Here is a 19816-nt window from a genome sequence, read left to right as displayed (position 1 = left end):
TAAAATAATATATTACATAAAAAACGATGCATGCGCATGAATATAAAAATAAAAATAAAGATAATAAATAATAATAATAATGATAATAAATAACAATTTTCTTAAAAAACAAATGAATTGCAAAGAAAACGTAATTAAAACAAAATGGAGGGTCGAATTGCGATGCGCGCATTATATGAGGGTCCTAAATGGAAATAATCCACTTCCTCTAAACAGTGTGCAGCAATGTGGGCTAAAATGCCCTAACGGTAAAATTTCTGGGCCCAATTTTAAAAGAAGAGAAAAACTTAATTAAACAATATAGCAAGAAGGGAGGACCAAATGCGCAAATTACCCCTTCAGGGCAGGAACGCGCGGATCCTACCTGCGGGTCGGGTCAACGCGCGGATCCTGCCTTAACGATGCGGCGCCGTTTCGGTGTTTTTATTTAAACTAAAATTTTTTTTTTAAAAATGAAAAGATCATTTGTAACCAGAAAAAAATGTGAAATTCTTTGCTTTCTCTGTTAGGGTTTCGGCCCTAGCTTCTGTGCCGTTGTGCCGTCGTCGCGAAAGCACCGCGAATGGTGGTTGGAGCCGCACCCCAAAGAGGCTTGTTGGCTTTCTTCGCGCAGATCTGGAGGCATCGCAAGGTAAACCTCTTTTTTACCTTCTTTCTTTCCGTTTTTCTCTCTTATATTATTTGTTTGTAAAAAATAAAAATAACAAAAAAAAATAAAAGCTGTAAATCTCAACCTTTTGATCAGTTTTACTCTCTGTTTTGAATATTCGACTTTGCTGTGAAATTAATAGCCCTCTCTTTTTATTGATTTTCGATCCCCCTATTACAGTATCGTCAATGGCTTTATATAGCCATAATATATAAAAAATATAGAAATAAAATCCTGTTTACATTGATTTGATTCTCAATCTCTTGATTTTTTTCCATATACTGTTTTGCTTTCTTTCCTTGTTGTGTAGGTGAAGATCGGGGCTGAGATTCGTGGCTGCGACGCTTGAGGATTTCCCTAGAACCCCTAGGGTTTCTGACTATCATTTTTGGCATTTGGGCCACACATAATTGGGCCACCGTGCTTTGGGCCCCTGTTGTATTTTGGGTTTGGGCCATATAGGCCAATTGTAATTTGGGCCCTTTTAAGCCTGGGCAAAATTTGTTATTACAGTATGTATGCATGTTTCTATTTCCAATGTATCTTTACTTTTCTTACCTTTTAGCACTTGTGGAGAATGATGCGAGTCTCAAGGCCCAATTTTAGACTTATGGATGTAATGGGCTTACACTACTTCAATGCCCAACAACAAGGTCAAAGGTCAAGCAAATCAAACCAAGATTCGATCAAAGAAAATATGTGAGGTTGAATCTTTTTGAGAAAATGAGGAATGATACATTCACGGAATGGTTGAAATTTATTAAAGTCAACTCAACCAAGCTGTCAATTTTCAAACTGAAGATATTAGTCAACTTGCATCGAATTTTTGGATGGGATCTAGGCATTTATGGGCTTATATGCCTGAATAATGTTTGAATACTTATCTCTTAGCTTCAAAATACTCTTTGAATCACTTAATTTTAAGTTCGGGAGCTCAATATATGACCATTTTAGTGAAGACTATGCGAGTAGAATTTCTGGATGGGATTATGACAGGAATTACGAGTTTCGAGCTTTTAATTTGAGTTTAAATTATATTAGGTTCGGTTTTTAGGATTAACTTTTATTATATATGATCCCAATATTTTATTTATTACGTTTTATTGTTTTATTATTTATTTATTCTAAATTTTGGATATTGTTTAAGTATTTTAAGTTGTTTAGTACTTTTTTTTCTTAGTCAAACAAGAAAGCTTAGTTTAAAACTACTTCTTATTTAGATTAATTAGAGTATTAGTATCAGTTTTATTCGGATGTACTTAGCTAGCCTATATAAAGGCTTCTTCATTGTTCATTAAGCACATGATTGTTTTCATTAATAAAGTTTTCAACTCTATTAGTTTCTTTGTGCAAAATTTCTTTCTTGTGATTTTTAAGAATAATTTTCTTCTCGATTTTCTTTAAGGACTCATGAGAATTCATTCTTCATCCTTGAATTTTCCAAGGATTATTTTTTGAAGGGTTGATTAGATCCATTAATTGAATTTTTGGGGGGTTTATATCTCAAAGGGTTCAATTGGACACTTATCCATCAATCCATCACATCCATCGATTTATTCGATCTGTCTTCCATGTTTAAATTTTGTTTATTTATTTAGTTATTATTGTTTTGAATATTTATTCTTAGTTCTTAAATTTCTTATTTTAGTTATTTTTTTTGTTGTTTTCTTAAATTTATTGTGTTTTCTTTTCTGGTCAAATCCAAATCTTCCTTTTTTGAGTCAAACAACTTACATACGATTTCTTTCGCTTTCTCCACTCAATTCTCTATCATTTTTAATTTGTCCTTATACACATATTTGGGCTCCAAAAGGGCTAAACTGTATTTTTTTCCTTTAAACACAAGGGAGTAACGATTCAATTTTCCACGGATTACCACATCACAATCATATTGCCGTAGTCTTCCAAGAAGCAAATGGGCGACATGCATGGGAATTACATCACATCAGACCTCGTCAGAATAATTCCCAATTCTGAATTCAATTAAGGACTGTTTAACTACCTTAACTGCCAAACCTTCTTTAAGCCATTGTAAGTGATATGGTTTAGGATGGTTTTGACAAGGTAAAGATAAAGTATCCACTAAAAAACTACTCACCACATTGGCACAACTACCACTATCAAAAATAAAAGAACACAACTTTTCTTGAATCAATCACCTCGAGTGGAAGATGTTAGTCCTTTGCACTTCACCAGAATTGTCACATCCTAAAAATTGGGTTAGTAGAAATTGGATTAATGAACCGAGAATGGTCACGTCTAAATTTTTTTAAATGACCTTAGCACATTTGATAATAAATAAATATCAATTATAGTGATTGAGTAGTAGTGGAGCCGTCCTTGATCATTTGAGTTCGAATCTCTTCCCTCTCGTTAATTTTTATTTGGTGCAAATTTGTTTTAAACCCTTAACAAAAGTCATCCCATGTTTTTAAATATTTTCTATTAAGAGTTTAATTAGTTTCCTAAAGGTCCTATGTTTAATTCCCCATACTCCTAAATATTTATTTAATTTTTTTTGACAACTTTAGCTAGTATGAACACTCCTTGCTGTCCAACCTAGTTACCATGCATGGGGAAAGATTCTTTCCTTATGTGTGAGTCAACCTTCCCTTATTAAGCCCCATTTTCACTCCCATAATCCCCTTTTTGCTCCTTTATCCTCTCAACATACCATTCTCTTCATCCTTACCTTGTGTGATGTTCATTGAACCTAGACAAGATGAAGAACACTCTTTGTTCCATCTTTCATTCTTTTCCTTTTCATTGTTATTCCCCTCCTTTCTCCTCTTTTTTCTCTCTCCATTCCCTTTTGCACCACCTTGAACCACCATTATTTTGATTTTGGTCTCCGTTCCTCCACCATTAGCCACCACCATTTGACCTAAACACCACCACTTCATCACCCATCCTCCTATTCACTTATTCTTTTTGTTCCACCGTCGCCCTTAGTGCCACTTTCTACCACCGCAACAACCACCGCGCATCACTGCGCAACTCCTCTCTTTTTCTTATTTTTCACTCTTCTCCTTTCTCATCTTTTAAGTAAGTGATCGAACCCATATTCTTTTCTTCTCCTCTGTCGAACTGCCGCCTCTATCGCTGGACCATCGCCATCGCTGTCGCCATAGCACCACCATCGACGGTTATGTTTCCTCCTATTTCCTTCATCATTTTTCAACCTACATCATTTCTTTTAGTAAATAAAATTCGACACTATTTATTTCACTTATTTTCTTAAATTCTAAGTCTTTATTTCGTAAACTTACTCTTAATCAACCATCTCTTTAAATCGTTCAATTTTTTCGAATCAAAATCAAGACAATCCATCGATCTCTCCTTTTCAACCAAGATAGAGGCCAATCAACATCAACATGGAAAATTGTCAAACTAGTGAAAGGAATCATGATTCTTAATTCACAAGGGTGATCCATTGGATAAATCCAAGTGTAGGCGTCTTATAGAGTTGTAACACATCTAATCTACAATCAGGTGTGGATTCTACATTAATTAAAAATATATGAAAATATTTTTCATGTTGTTAAAATTTTATTAGTATTATTAAATGGTTCTTATCAAGAATACTTTATGTATTCAAAAAGAGGAATAAAAACCCATCGAATTGGAATACCCAAGTAAGGGAAACTAGACTGTTGTTTCTATGATTTGTATGATATTGTGATCTTGATTATTATTGATATAAAATGTATGAAAATCTCATTCTCATGTTATGTGATGTTATGGCATATGTAGGTTTCGCATGATTTATAAAATGTGAAATATTGATATATATATTGTATAAATATGTGATTAGCATGTTAAGCATGCCTCCGTGATTTTAAGTGATGAGTGATATAACGAGCATGTCTCACATGCCGAAGTGAAAAATTAATTTTTAAAGTGAAAAAGTGATTTTTGTGGTCATATCACATGCATGGGGTGGGATATGTGAAAGAAGGAAGAAGTGGTAGTTTATCTGCAAAAGTGGTGGCTTGTCCATAATATTATAAAGTGGAAATTTATCTGCAACAGTAGTGGCTTGTCCACAATTTTATTAAGTGGCAGTTTATCTGCAAAAGTGGTGGCTTGTCCATAATATTATTAAGTGGCAGTTTATCTGCATTACTGTAACACTGTTCATAAATTGGAGTGTTTGGGTAGACAAGTTTTGGGGAACTCGATTGTGGTGTGTAACGGTGATGGGTAGGATGTTTTAAATAAATTTGCATAAATGTTTTTTAAAACAACATCGCCATGATCATGTGCATAAAGTGAAATATTTACTTGATTGATGATTGTGTGTTTATTTACATTTATTTGTTAAAAAACTCATATTGTGCCTTAAAAGCTCACCCTTCTTAGTGTTATAACCTTTTAGGTAATATTCAAACATAGGGCTTGGAATCAGCATTCGGTGGAGCCTTTTGGATAGTTTATTTTATGGATTTTTAAACTATGTGATTTATGATTTATGTTTGTAGACTTTGCACTTTGAACACTTTATTTTATTTTGAGTTGTTGATTATTTTATAACTTAGAATTGATATGCATGCATGAAAAATTTATGTCATTTCAAGTATTTTAAAATATGGAGTCTATTTAAACCATTTACGAATTTACATGGTTTAAAACAAAATTATAATTCATAATTTTCTAAGTAGTTTTATGAAAGTCCGCTGTGAAAGATTTTTACCCAAAACCTTTTTAATAAATCATTATAATACAAAATATTTATTTTCAAATAACTTAAAATGACATTATAATATAATGTCGCACTTTACTTTCAAAAGATTATATTTTTAATAAGTATTTTTTTCAAAGAAACAAAATCATTAAATATTCAAATTTTTAAGTTTTCACAAAACACCTCAACCCTAGTCAATTTCAAAAAGTAAATAATTTCAAGCGTTGTTAATGTAACTTTTGAGATTCAACCATAACGTCTAGATCGAGTTTGGAACGTTACCAGAATCATTTGTTACTTGAATGCTAAGAGATTGTTGCACTACAAGACAATTGGACTCAAGCAAATTGTCCCCATTAGTAGGAGGTTCCAGAACCTCTTCCATACTATGTTTGCGTACCATTATTAGAGGCTAAAATAAAAATACTAAAAAAAGAAAAGAAATGTTGATCAAAGAAAATTAAACCTCACCGTTATACACTCGCAATAAAAAATAAACAACTCTAAAATGTAAAGAAAAGAAGTTAAGATTTCCTCGCTTGTAAATTTTAAAGAGTAATCAAGCTCAATAACATTCAAAAGATGTGGGATCACTCTTTAACAAAGTTGACCTAAGTCTATAAGAAGTCAAAGAAAAACTCGACCCTAAAAAAAGTAAGTTGCGTGAAGAAAGGAGAGACAACTATTTCCGTGACTATTAGCACAAGAAGTGAAAATATGTTAGAATGCGTAAAAGAATAAGAAAAGCTAAAAATAAAAGAAAACTTAATGCTAGAATCAAAGAAAATAAACTACCCAACTAAAAACCTGAAACAATAGAAAATAACTAGAATTTTTTTGTTCGAGGTGTTCCTAATTTCCAAAAATCAAAAAATTTAAACTGGATTCTTTTCAAATAATGTAGATCTGATTTGGGAAATTTCGGCACGAATTCAACCCACAAATTTTTTTTTCTTTTTTTTCATCATTTTTTTTTGTTTTTGCACTTTTCGATCATTTTTTGTGAGAAATATTTTTTTATATTCTAATAGAGTTCCAAGAATAATTATGTTAAATTTTGGATCATTTGGAAAACGTTTACCCACTAAAAAAATATTTTTTCTAAAAAATATTCTGGGTAAAAAGAAAAAAAATTGTTTTGAGATTATTTGTTGGAAATCAGTTTATAAGAACACAAAGAACACCTAAAACGTCCAAATTTGATACCAAATGATAGAGAATTGAGCAGAGGAAGCGGAAGAAGGATCGTATTCAAGTTGTTCGACTAGAAAAAGGAAGATTTAGATCTGACCTAAAAAGAAAACAAAAAAAAAAACTAAAACAAGAAATTTAAGAACTAAGAACAAATATTTAAAATAATAAAAAACTAAATAAATAAATGAAATTTTGAACATGGAAGATGGATCGAATAAACCAATAGATGTGATGGATAGATGGATAAGTGTCCAATTGAACCCTTTGAGATATAAACCCCAAAAAACTCAATTAATGGCTCTAATCAACCCTCCAAGAAATAATCCTTGAGAAATTGAAAAATGAAGTATGAATTCCCACGACTCCTTGAAGAAAATCGAGAAGAAAAATACTTCTAAAAATCATAAGAAAGAAATCTTGCACAAAGAAATTAACAATGTCGAAAACTTTATTAATAAAAATAATGTGTGCTTAATGAACAAGGAAGAAGCCTTTATATAGACTAGCTAAGTACATTCAAATAAAACTCTAAAGTATACTGGAACTTTAATTAATCTAAATAAGTAGTTTTAAATTAAACTTTCTTATTTGACTAAGAAACAAAAACTCCTAAACAACTTAAAATACTTAAACAATATCCAAAATTTAAAATAAATAAGTAATAAAATAATAATACCTAATAAATACAATATTGGACTCATATATAATAAAAATTAAGCCTAAAAATTGAACCCAATATGATTTAAACTTGAATTAAAAGCCCGAAACTCGTAATTCCTGTCATAATCCTGTCTAGAAATTTTATTCGCGTAGTCTTCACTAAAACGATCATAACTTGAGCTCCCGAACTCGAAATCGAGTGATTCAAAGTGCGTTTCAAAATTAAGAGATATATCTTCAAACGTTATGTAGGCATTTAAACCCACAAATGTCTGGATCCTTTCCAAAAATTTGTCACAAGTTGATTAATCTTTTCAGTTTGAAATTGGCAACTTGGTTGAATTGACTTTAATAAATTTCACTCATTCCGTGCATGTATCATTCTTTATTTCCTCGAAAAGATTCATCCTCGAAAAGATTCATCCTAACATATTGTCTTTAATCGAATCTTGGTTTGATTTGCTTAGCATTTGACCTTATTGTTGGCATTGAGGTAGTGTAAGCCCATCACATCCATAAGTCTGAAATTGGATCTTGAAACTCGCATCACATAATAAAAACTCAATGGTTCTCACAATTAAATAACATTTAATATTTGCATCATATATTAAAATAATATTTGTATAATTGTTGAATACTATAAATAATATATATTTATATTGTAATATTTTTTAACACACTAAATATTATATATTAGGTACAATTATTATTTTAGAATCATATTTTAATATAATATTTATAATAATTATAAAATATTTTAATAAATTTACATTAAAATTTTTATAAATAATTTATTATTTTTTGAAAGGAATAAATAAATTATTAGAATTTTTATTTTATTTATAAATATAATGCTTTTAAAAAATTACAATATATTAATAAGAAAATAGATAAAATATTATTTTAATCTAATGATAAATTGTCATTTTAAGTCTATTCCTTACCTATTATGAAATGTTGTTTTACCCAACCAAACAATGTAATACTAATATATGTTTATTCTATTCAACCAACCAAACAACATAAAACCTATAATCTCACTATTCTATTCCCACTGAACAGCTATAGAATTCCTATTCTATTCCATTTCAGTGAATCAAATGTATCGTAAAGGCGTATATGGATACCTCAAAGTACTTGCAAGAAAGTGTAATTGTTAGGATAATAATTACTCCATCTTGTAACTATAAGAGTTCTAATTCACTATATGTATTTAGCTAGTAGAATTTAATTATGTCTTAATTTATCATATAATATTTTATAGTACAAATTATAATTCCATAGTTATATAATTACAAAAATAGTTAAAAAAGAAGTTTAAAGTTCATTATGGCTAATTATCTCACGCAATTCCTTAATTCTCAACCTCTCATATGAATCAAAACAAGTAATCATGTGCTCTTGATAAACTCAATTCAATGACATCTATTAATTTTAATAATTACTCATATCACATATGTAATTATAAGTAATTATACCCAAATCTAAATACTAAATTAACTTTTTAAATCCATTGAAAATTCTACATGAAAACATCAAGCATGGCTTTAGAGATGTTCTTAAATAAAAGGTTTTTAATCCTCCAAGGTTAACATCAAACAAGTCTTAGAAGATGTTTACTTATCATGTTTTTATGCTTGAACAAACATTTTCAATTCTCCAATGTTAAAGGTTCAACATCAAAGATACTAATCATTGTAGCAAAAAATTAGATGATAAATTAACTTAATTATTCAAATAACTTGCTATATAATTAATGGATTCGATTATACTTATAATGGCTTACATATATATGGCTTTAGATCAACATTAGCATGTTTCATTTAGGTGGAGAAGTTAATGCATAACTTACATATAAGTTTTACATTGAATAGAATCATACTAACATCAAATGAAGATTTTGCTCCAAATCAATTAATATGCTTAGATGTAATGCTTTTGAGAAACCCAAACATTCTATAGGTTATTTTGATGAGATATGATGTGGTGTAGTAGAACTTTGAATTTATAGTCATAGAATAAGATGATTAGAATGAAGATTTGAGTATAGGAAATGTGTAATTAGACAATAGTAATAGAGCATATTCACATGTTAAAAAAGAAAGATTTACATTGCTACCTTAATTAATGGATATAAAATTTTTGTTTGATTCACATTTTAAGTTTAAGGTTAACAAATGTAATGAATAATGTCACATACAACATAACAAATCAAGTTTTGTTTTGGATTAAATATGGTTCCAATTTTTGATTTGCCATGAATTGAATGATATGTCTATTGTCACACATGCCAAACATCAATAGGACATGTTCAACTTCAACAACATTTGAAGTGAAAAATTTCCATCCAATTCTTAACCAAATTTCATGATTCTTGAAGCATTAGTTTCCTTCGTTAATCTATTATCAAATAAGATGCAAAAAATTTGGATTCATAACAAGCATTTTCTTAAATTCCTCCTAAACCACAATAACATCATGGTAAACCATGGTTTTGACCAATGTAGCTTCAAAATCAAATATCTTACAAATGAATTGTCCAAAAAATATGTAAAAATATTCAATAGAAAGCTTATATAATAAACTTAACAATGGAAAAAATTTCAAAAAAAATTATAAGCTATAACTTAAGTCATGGTCAAATCAATCGAGACCAAAAGCACACCTAAAATGCTCAAAACATCAATTCTTCCTCATTCCTCCCCACCCATTCCCTTGCGCCCCTCATCTTCAACCGTAGATATCGCCTTATCTAACGATCCGTATTTAAACTTAAGACAGACAGGGATCCGCGTGATAGTCGTCTCCACCAATCAAAATTCATCTTATGGATACCGTCTTTCTCACATTTGACTATTTAAATCCCTTCATTTCCGTCACCTTCCTCCCACAACGAAATTACCAGTACATCTTCGCTTTGAGATTAGATCCAAAATTCTCCTTTCCTCTTATTTCCGATTCCCCAATTTTTCCTGAAACCCTAATCCTAATCCCAGATTCCTCCTGTCTACATCGTTTAGCAAATGGCAACCGAGGACCCGGCAGTCGTGGCAGACCCCGCACCCGAGACGGAGGAGGACAAGACTGCTGAGACCAAAGCTACTTCAAAATCCGGCAGAGCAAAGAAAGCCAAAGAACCCAAAACCAAGAAAGCTGCAGCTCCTAGGAAACCACGGGCTGCTCCTACTCATCCTCCTTACGAAGAGGTACTTCATGATTCACAAAATATACTGTTATTTGTTTTTATTTTTTTTGGTATTCTGGGTGTGATTGCGTATTGATATTTGATTGGTTTGTTACAGATGATCAAAGATGCGATCGTTACTTTGAAAGAGAGGACAGGTTCAAGTCAGTACGCCATTGCTAAGTTCATTGAAGAGAAGCAGAAGAATCTTCCTGGAAATTTCAAGAAGCTTCTGCTTGTCCATTTGAAGAAGCTTGTGGCTGCTGGGAAGTTGGTTAAAGTTAAGGCTTCGTATAAACTTCCTTCTGCTAGGTCTTCGAAGACGGCTACTGCTGCTTCTGCTCCTGCAAAAAAGAAACCGGCTACTACTAAGTCGAAGTCTAAGCCTGCCTCAAAGCCTAAGGAAGGGAAGAGTACAAAAACTACTCCTAAAGCAAAGGCCAAGACAAAAACTACTTCGAAGGCTAAGAGTAAGCCGGCGGCTAAGCCAAAGCCTACTTCTAAGGCGAAGGCTGCTCCAGCCAAGACTAAGGCAGTGGCTTCTGTGAAGCCGAAGACTACTGCAGCTACAAAGTCAAAAGCTGCAGCCAAGCCTAAGGACAAGCCGGTTAAGGCTTCGAGGACTTCAACTAGGACGTCTCCCGGAAAGAGGGCTGCTGCTCCCAAGCCTGCTGCGAAGAAGGCTCCTGCGGCTAAAAAAGCTCCTGCGAAGAGTGTAAAGCCGAAGAGTGTCAAGTCACCGGCGAAGAAAGCCCCGTCGAGGAGGGGAAAGAAATGAGAGAAGAGAGGGTGGTCAACATAGGGGTAGTTTTGTAAATTCGAGTGAAGCTTAGTGGCTGTATTTGGGTCCATACCCATGAAAATATGACATCGGATCTTATCTGTTCTTGAACTTTTCTTCGAGGGGTTGTTTTTTTTTTGTTGTTGTTGATTGACGCTAAATTTCTAAATTCCTTAGTTTTTAAAGCAGATTTTAGATGTAATTTTTCAGTTGAATGGATTATGAGATGAAATCAGAGCTCCCTGATATTTTATCATGTTATCTGCGTTCTATTGTTCTTCTCGTTCTTTATGCATTGACCACCGGGGAATAGATTGCAAATTAAGAAGCCTAGGGTTTGTATTTATAGGGTTGCTTGGTGGAATAGATTCAAAGAAACGGTGGCCTGTTAGAAAGACGTTGCGCGGAATGCTCTGAAGGATTCAGCTTCTGTGCGGCTACACTGCTTCGAAACTGGAAGCCAAGGTTAAGGTTTTTTACGAATTTGTTGATCCTAAAATATTGAAATGCGTATGATTAAGTGGAACAATGATGTAACTGGCACGGCTGATCAAATTCATCATTCCTGGTTTAAATTGTGACTATCAAGTTTGCCTAGTTTTTAAGCAATTATAAAGCTGCATTTATTTGGAATATGAGTCGCTGCATTTTTATTTCGATTTTGGTTTCTAACCTAAAAGCTTCACCTAATTAGTGAATTGTGTTGAGTGGGGTTGTGCTCGAGCCTTGATGCATATAAACGTGGTTATTTAACATGCTTCATTGCTTGCTTTTCTTTTAGGTTTTTCATGGAGTGAAAAATTAGTTAATATAGTTGGGGGCAAAATGAATGAATGGAGGAGTAATTAGGCAACTTTCCTCTTTGTTATTATCTCTTAATTGCTTTCCTTTATGGTGATGATTCTTAATTTTCTTTTTATTTTGTCAATGATTCTCTTATTCTTTGCTGTACAAAATTTGTGCATGGCAAGGCTTGAGTTAGTTATTCCAGCCCTTCTTCTGGTATCACGAACCCTAAGCCATACCACTAAACCTTTCTCCATAACCGATGCTTTAATCTCCATCCCACTTGTGAAGCCTCTTCAAAGGCCCCAGTTGGTCCCAAGCTGTGCAAGCAGAGCTCACTGTCCTGAGAAACAGGGAACATGGTTGTTGGTCGCGAAAGAAGTTAAGAATGTGGTAGGATGTAAATGGGGATTTCAGTCCCGATGGCACCATTAATTACAAGGCTTAACTTGTGAATTGTTTTAGCTAATGACCTAAGATTGACTAAGGAGATACTTTTCACCTATTGTCATAAGTATATTATAATCTGGATATTACTTTCTCTTGTGATTAGCAGTTAGCTACTTCAACAAATTAACTTTCACAATATTTTCCTTAATGGATCCTTTAGAAGAAGAGGTCTTCACGAGCCAGCCACCAAGGTTTGTTGACATGTTTGTCACCTGCATAAGGCTATCTATGGTCTTAAGCCAGCACAATCTGATAATTCTCCTTTTATTTCAAGATACTCAGGCGCATTCATTTACCTCTTGGTTTATGTTGATGGTTTCATTATCAGCAGTCCTAATTTGAATACTATTAATAAGTTTCTTGAGGCTATATTAATTATAGGTTTTTGTTGAGGGCTCTTGGTGATATAGATTACTTGGTATTGAAGCCTGCTTTATGCAAGATGGCTTAGTTTTGTTTTAACATCACTACATTTTAGATGTTCCTGATCGAGCAAAAGTTATTTCATGCCAATGCAATAAATATATCTCTTAAATTCTCACTGAGTCAAGGAGAAGATTCCTCACTCTTGAAACAAAATGAGTATCTTGTCATACTAGCCTTTGTTGTAAATAAGTTAGCTTAGTGTTCAAGCAAGCCGACTGAACAAGACTTGACAGCCCTCAAGCATGTGTTGAGGTATCTTCAAGGCACTACTGATCATGGTCTCTTCATCTATCGAGATTCTCCTCTAATGGGCTTTCCTTGATGCAGATTGGGGCTGAAACAAGGATGACCAGAGCTCCACCGGTGGTTTCATTGTGTTTGTTGGCCAAAATCCAATCTCTTGGGCTTCCCACAAGCAGTAGGGCATTGCGCGGTCATCAACAAAAGCAGAATATTGTGCCATCTTGAATGCCAATGCCTAACTCTGTTGGGTCATAAATTTATTTCTTGAGTTGTCTATTCATTGCCTAATCCTCTCCCACTTTACCGTGATAATCTCGATGCTACATTTGTTTGTCAATCTTGTGTTTTACTCTCCATGAAACACATTGAAATTAATTATCATATTGCTTAGTCCAAGATTCATGAGGAAGATCTTTTTGTTGCTCACAGTTTTGTTGGTGTTCAACTTGCTGATGTCTTCACAAAATCCTTACCATGACCTGCTTTTGAGATGGATTGTTTCAGGATTGGTGTCTCCTCCCGTCACCTTCTTGAGGGGTGTAATAAGGAAACTTGCCTCCTTGGTGCTACATCTTGATTGCTTTCGTTTGAAAATTTCTTTATTTTCTTTTTATTTCTGACAATGATTCCATTTTATCTTTCTCGTTCTTTGCTGTACAAAACTCATACAAATCCTAAACATCAGTGATATTAACAAGGCTTTCATTAATCTTTCCAGCCCTTTTAAGGAGTAGATGTGTGTAGATGCTTTGTTTTGGCTACTAATATCTTATCTTTTTTCGGAGATAACTAAGATTATGTTTTAGGAACTTACACTTCCAAAGATAGTAACAAAGTTTAACTCGAAACAAGTAGCAGAGTTGCTTCTATTAATATCTCTTCTGGAAGAACAACTCTTGTTTAGAATAGTTATTGTTTAGAACAATTATTGTTTGAGAATCTAAATTTGAAACAACTATGTTCAAAACAAGGCTTCATTTAGAACATTTGTCATCCAAGGTAGCTATCATTTTAGAATGGCTCCTCTTGATAATAGCTAATGTCCATAACTTTTGTTTAGCATAATTGCATTTCAAGAACTATGTTTAGAACAATTGTTGTTCAGAGCAGCTTCTATTATGAACAATTGTTTTTCAAGAACAGCTCTATAATATGGTATTTTATAAAACAGTTCCAAAAGGGAAAAAATTGTTGTGGTTTCATTATTACAGTGGTTTGTATTTGCAGGATCACTCTACCGAAAATGGGGATTCTTTTGAATATGTGAAATGCTTCACTTTTAACTTCCAGGTATCATAAATTGTGATCCTAGTTACATATTTCATTCACAATCTGGATTACCATTATTTTCTTCATGTTTATGGGTGGGTCATCAATTGACAACCATTTGCTAAACAATTCATTTTTTATTTGAGCGTTGAATAGGTTCTTAGTTGTAATAAAGGAAAATAATGGGATGTCCAGGTTCGTTGATAGTGGTCTGCATTATCCCATGCTGCAGATCCTTTTGGTTATTATCATATTTATTCTGCTTATTTATTGCTTGAAAGCTAGCATCCATACTCATCTTTTGTTGTAGGTGTGCATGTTTGTGTGGATGCATGACTTTAGATTTGATGGTAATTGCAACCACGCACAGTCTGCGTTAATTGAATTGTGAAGTAAGAATTTATCTCACTTAAGTTGCTGCTGTAATTGCTCTTTCTTTTACTTTTAAATTCCTCTTTGGAGTTCCAACGCTCAGCCCACATCTACCGATACTAGTTGATTATTTGAAACAATTAATGGGAATATTCTGTTTTCCAGTTCCAGATTCTGAACTGAGCTAAGCTAGTAACAAAAAATTTACACATATTCTTCATGATTTAATACAACCTTAGTAGACATTCTTGGTCATAACTATAGAAAAAGGTTTGAGACACCTTCAGCATGTAAATTTTTTGGTGAATATTCATAAGCTTTTAACTCTTTTTGTGCTGTGTCATTCTTTCCACTTTCTGGATGGTAAACTTCAGCTCCTTTTGAATATTTAGTCTAGAAGGTGATAGTACAATGTCTTTCCAGATTGAACCAGCTTCACATGCCGGGTTGGGGTGCTTGTAAAGTTCATATATGGACTCAGCTTCTTCATTCAGCCTGCCCACTTTCTTTAAACAGTCAATTTCATCTGGATCAACTAGCAAGGTTCTCTCTCTTTCTTTCCATCCTATCAACTTTACAAAAATTTTCATGTTAATATTACATAATTGGTTGCATGGAGTAATTTTGCTAGCAATGAAGTTCCTTCACAATTTATTTGTTTATCCCTGCATGCTGCAGCCTGCAGTTATCTGTAACAGACAAGGCTATTTTCTCTTCCTCCTAGATTTCAGTTTTAGGATTATAATGGAGTAAACTAGGCGGCTGGAATGCAAGAAAATGAAAGTTTGCATGCCTAGAAAGGAGTTCTATTTGTAGATTTCTACTTTACAACAGTGTCAGCTGTTTTTTATACTACTATGGTTTTTTTCCAATAAAATTAGCCTAGTGGTAAGCCTGCTTATGATCTTCCTGAAAGATTGAGCAGGGTTCATGGCTTTAACAGAAAGCCAGTTCTCCTCATCTAATTTTGTACCAGAGACAAAGCCTCCTGTATTGAAATGTCAAACAATTTACAAATAGCATTTCTTGCATGAACTTATAGCTATCTGAGTGATTCAAGATTGGTCCAGTCTGTTCCAGCTGTTCTGACCTTAGGTTCCAGAGTTAAAATTCTTTGGTGAACTAGGTGTTCCTTTCAGTTTTATGTCACCTGTTAAGTAAATTAAGATTGAAAATGTGTGATAGTTAATTCACCTTAGGTGGACCTTCCAAAGCATTGGTGGAATACAGCCTAGCACTGTCAACCAGTTGGCAATATGTTGGAAACGCATTTGCAAATCTCTTGTGGGATTTCAATTGTGACTGCACCCTTACAGCGCGTCTACACATTATAGCTCTCCTGTAAATATTGAATTTCTTGATAAAATCAATATCTCAGCTAAAGGGGAAAAGACTTCGTACTAAAACTAAGACAACTGTCTCTAGTGTTTTCCATGGTGCAGTACCTTATGCCTCTAATGACCGCTAAATAAGCTTCACAAACAACCCCAACCAGCTCTATTCTGTATGGCTTCCTCCTTTTCCCTCCTTGCAATTGATCTTCTTCAATTTGCTCCCAGTAGTTCTCAATTACAGTCCCGTCAGGTTTTCGCTTGTAACCAACACCCATACGATATCGCCGGCGATGGACACATCTGGCCATAGTTATTGTTTGCACAACAAATGGTATCCAGGAGAGTGTTCCATCCATGATCACGTCCCGCCCTTCATTGAGTGCTGTCACTAGGAGGGATGATGCTGCATCTGTAGATGATTGGTGCACCTGTTTGGGACAATTGTTAAAACCAATGAGAAGCATTAATATGGTTACCATGTTATTCATTTACCTATGAAGTATTTTTTTTGTTGATTTGTGCATTTAACATTGAGTTTTTTGTTTGAGAACTATGAGTCTATGTTGACTTGGTGGAGAACAGAAAAATGAAATATTTATTACTATTGATGTAAAGATACACTTATTCATGTGGGAAGGAAACTTTTTTAGGGCCACATGTGGCAGTGACAAGATATTACAGGACATGGATTACTGGGATGTTGTTAATTGATTAAAGGTTGATGGAAGAAAGTCCAACCTCAGAGTAGCTCAGAAAATGATTACAGAGGCTCTTGCATTATGGAAAGGCTGGAAAAATATTTGAATTGGTTGCCGTTGGTATGCATTTTCTAAATGTAGATGTTTGACATTTTCAGTTAATAATGCAACTAAATCATTTTCCTTCAGGTTGCATGGATTTTATGTTTTAGTTTTGAGTCTAGTTAATTACTAAAACATATACACATAAATTAGAAAGGCAACCTAGTGTTATTTCTAGAAATAAAGGAAGTTTAATCCAAGAGCTATTTGATCTCAAAATTTTGGCCAAAAGTGCAACCAGCTTGGGTGATAGAGATGCCAATCATAGGATCCAAGTGGAGTGAATGAGATGGGGAAATGCATTGAAACTCTTTGTTTCCATAGATTATAACCTGTACATGCTGGGAGAAAACTTTGTTTACTGCTAGCTACTGTATAAAGCCATTAATCCTATGCAATTGAAATCATTCAGTTTGCTAAAGAAACTATCAGTGAAAGTTGGTGAGGCTGAGAAAGTGACTCTTACCAGTTCTGCTGTATGAACCATGTCTGCATGACCTTTGGAGCTGAGGGCTCTGTATATGACATCTGATTCTTTGAATGCATCAGCCTCGATCACTACTGCATTTCCTGCTGCGCCTGCCCAGAATGTTCTGTTCATATTTTAAGCAAAACACTCAACATTAGTTCCTTGTAAGTACTCATATTTACTACTAATTTCAAAAGCAAACTTTATGGAAGGTCTACTTGACTAAAATAGTCATTCATACAAATGGTTACTTTACTTCTGCAGGAACAAAAAGAGACTAATTGTCTGCTACGTTACCATTGAGTCACTCGGTGATGAGTGTTGGATATAGGACGAGCTTACTCTTTGAGGATGTCCTTAAGGACGGTACTCTTCCCAGCTCCCATCCCACCTCCCATGAGTAGCAGCACTGGGCTTCTATCACTGTGAGCCACTGGAGCCATCACCTCTGTACATCGAGAATCATCAGTTGAGGTGAGTCCCATTGCTTTCATTTCTTCCACCAATGTATTGAAAACCCTAGCCACCTTCAGACTTTTTGTCACCCTCTCAAATCTTTGTTCCCTATATTACAAAACCGAAGTTCTTTTTGTAGAAATCAGTATTACTTGTCAGCAGTGACGACAATGGTGAGAGACTATAGCTACGCTAGTTTTAAGGTTTTAAAATCCAAGTTTCTTGCTGTAAATAGGTATAATCTAAAGTTGATATATTAATTTGCAATTCTTCAGATCTACCTTATTTCAATATTTTTTTTTAGTTATTATTATGATCTGACAATAACAATAATCAAAGAATAGAATATGCCCAACCTAGTTGCAGCCATGACAATCTGCTTGAGCTTTCTCTTGGGTTCAGCATCAGAACTTAATACCTAAAACAATATGATAAAAAACAAGTCATTTACTATATGTTATTTGAACTTGGATGTGTCGGATTTGAACATGTATCTATCATAGTTTTTATAGTTTTTTCATATATTTGAAGCGATATATTACCAACATAGTGTATACATGTTGATGCTGACCTGACTAATCATAAGATCTGCATGACTCCAATGAAATGCAAAATAACTAAGAATGCATCTCTCAAACTCTTCCACGAGCTTAACAAACAGTGAATCCACATCTGGTTCATTAGAGAAATATGTATATATATCCTCTTCGCAACCATCGCATTTCCTGATGTATTCTGTTGCTAACTTGCAGAGCAAAGGGCAATGTCTTCTATCTTTAAATCCCATCTGCCTAGCTGAAACAGGGAAGAAACAAGACAACAGACGAAAAGGGCTTCAAAGCTTCACGTTGATGGATAACGAAGCCAATACAAGACAATGTGACAAATCTTATATGAGTTAATTATTTTACCTACGTAATGAGGGAAGCTTTCGAGCTTTTCAATGCGACCATGGCCTGTGTCCCTTGCTCTTAAGCGTGGAATGATCTTTTGATCCCTTCGCTTCTTTACATGATACCGCACTGCTGCGGCAACAATGATCCCGATCGATGAGGCTACCAGGATCTGTGTGAAAGTGGGTTTAGTGTTACGATCTGAACAACAATGAAAAAGGTATTGAATTAACAATTTACATAAGCAAATCGGGTTGAATATGTTTGTCTTTTGTGTAATGAAATTAAGCTTGTCACTTTACCTCTCTGCATGTCTTTAAATTCCAGAAACTAGAACTGTGTTCTTGGTCTGAATCTGATGATAATCCAAATACGGGAAACAAATTTGCCATTACTCTTGGTTTTGAAGCTACGCATGTTAATCGTTATATCTGTTTGGAGGATAGATGGTTTCATTGATCTTCATTGAGATCAAGATCCAGGACTGACACATGTATTAACCTTATTTCTTTCTTTGCCTAAATGCATGGCAACGTACATTAATTTCCCATTTTGTTTTTTTAATAGTACATTTAAAAGAATATATTTTTCAAAAATATTTTCCTACATGGATTTACAATAATTATTATGATTGAAAGTTGTATTTATTCTTATCACATGAAATTACTTCACTCAAACTGGTTACCCGATTAAAGAGGAGAATGAAGAGAAGTGTCAATTCATAACTTTAAATATTGCCTCGCCCAAACGGATTACTTCATTAGACAACATATGATTGTCATACTATAGAGTCGAAGTTGAATAATCACCTCAACTAAAGTAACTTTCTTGTCGAATGGCATAAAATCACCACATTCTAAGGTCTAAGCTGCTTTTTTTTAATCGAGATTGGTCTCATGCATGCATAACATGTGAATTAGTACCCTTACATCAGTTTTATGCATAACATGTGAATAGGTACCAAGTTATATCGATCTCACTTGAGATTTAGATGTATTTATTTCTTTAGAATCTTCTCTAACCTTTTTTAGTTATTTTTGTATTTATAAAAAGGGAGTTAAACATTAGTGTTAGAATTGGGTGACCCGAATTTTTGTTAAAATAAAATAGTGGTAAAATAAAATAAAAGTAAAATCTATATAGAACTACACTTTTTTTTATTTTAT

At 33.7% G+C, this 19816-nt stretch overlaps 2 protein-coding genes and 1 long non-coding RNA gene across 4 annotated transcripts; 2 read left to right on the top strand and 1 right to left on the bottom strand.

The window, feature by feature from the left end:
• Positions 1-9992: 9992 nt before the first annotated feature.
• Positions 9993-11408, top strand: LOC107915126 (histone H1). Its single transcript, XM_016844269.2, has 2 exons — positions 9993-10393; positions 10490-11408. The coding sequence occupies exons 1-2, from the start codon at positions 10211-10213 to the stop codon at positions 11147-11149; spliced, it is 843 nt and encodes a 280-aa protein (XP_016699758.1). The 5' UTR covers positions 9993-10210; the 3' UTR covers positions 11150-11408.
• A 2947-nt stretch (positions 11409-14355) lies between these two features.
• On the top strand, positions 14356-19044 carry LOC121220254 (uncharacterized). The gene is made up of 5 exons (XR_005917468.1): positions 14356-14718; positions 15122-15241; positions 17245-17465; positions 17566-17775; positions 18510-19044. It is a non-coding gene; the product is annotated as an uncharacterized lncRNA (long non-coding RNA).
• On the bottom strand, positions 14889-19071 carry LOC107908259 (calmodulin calcium-dependent NAD kinase). Of its 2 annotated transcripts, none has more exons than XM_041099797.1 (9): positions 18953-19071; positions 18669-18851; positions 18329-18552; positions 18114-18175; positions 17644-17865; positions 17299-17425; positions 16144-16460; positions 15893-16037; positions 14889-15270 (listed from the first exon to the last, which is right to left on the bottom strand). In XM_041099797.1, exons 1-9 carry the CDS (start codon positions 18960-18962, stop codon positions 15019-15021), a joined length of 1542 nt encoding a protein of 513 aa, XP_040955731.1. In that variant the 5' UTR covers positions 18963-19071; the 3' UTR covers positions 14889-15018. The 2 variants fall into 2 exon arrangements, with proteins under 2 accessions (XP_040955731.1, XP_040955730.1); XM_041099796.1 differs by having other exon boundaries at positions 18669-18822; positions 18953-19068.
• Positions 19072-19816: the final 745 nt, after the last annotated feature.

This window comes from Gossypium hirsutum, chromosome D08 (assembly GCF_007990345.1).
Source record: "Gossypium hirsutum isolate 1008001.06 chromosome D08, Gossypium_hirsutum_v2.1, whole genome shotgun sequence".
Classification (NCBI taxonomy): Eukaryota; Viridiplantae; Streptophyta; class Magnoliopsida; order Malvales; family Malvaceae; genus Gossypium; species Gossypium hirsutum.
This window is presented reverse-complemented; position numbering and strand designations above follow the sequence as displayed.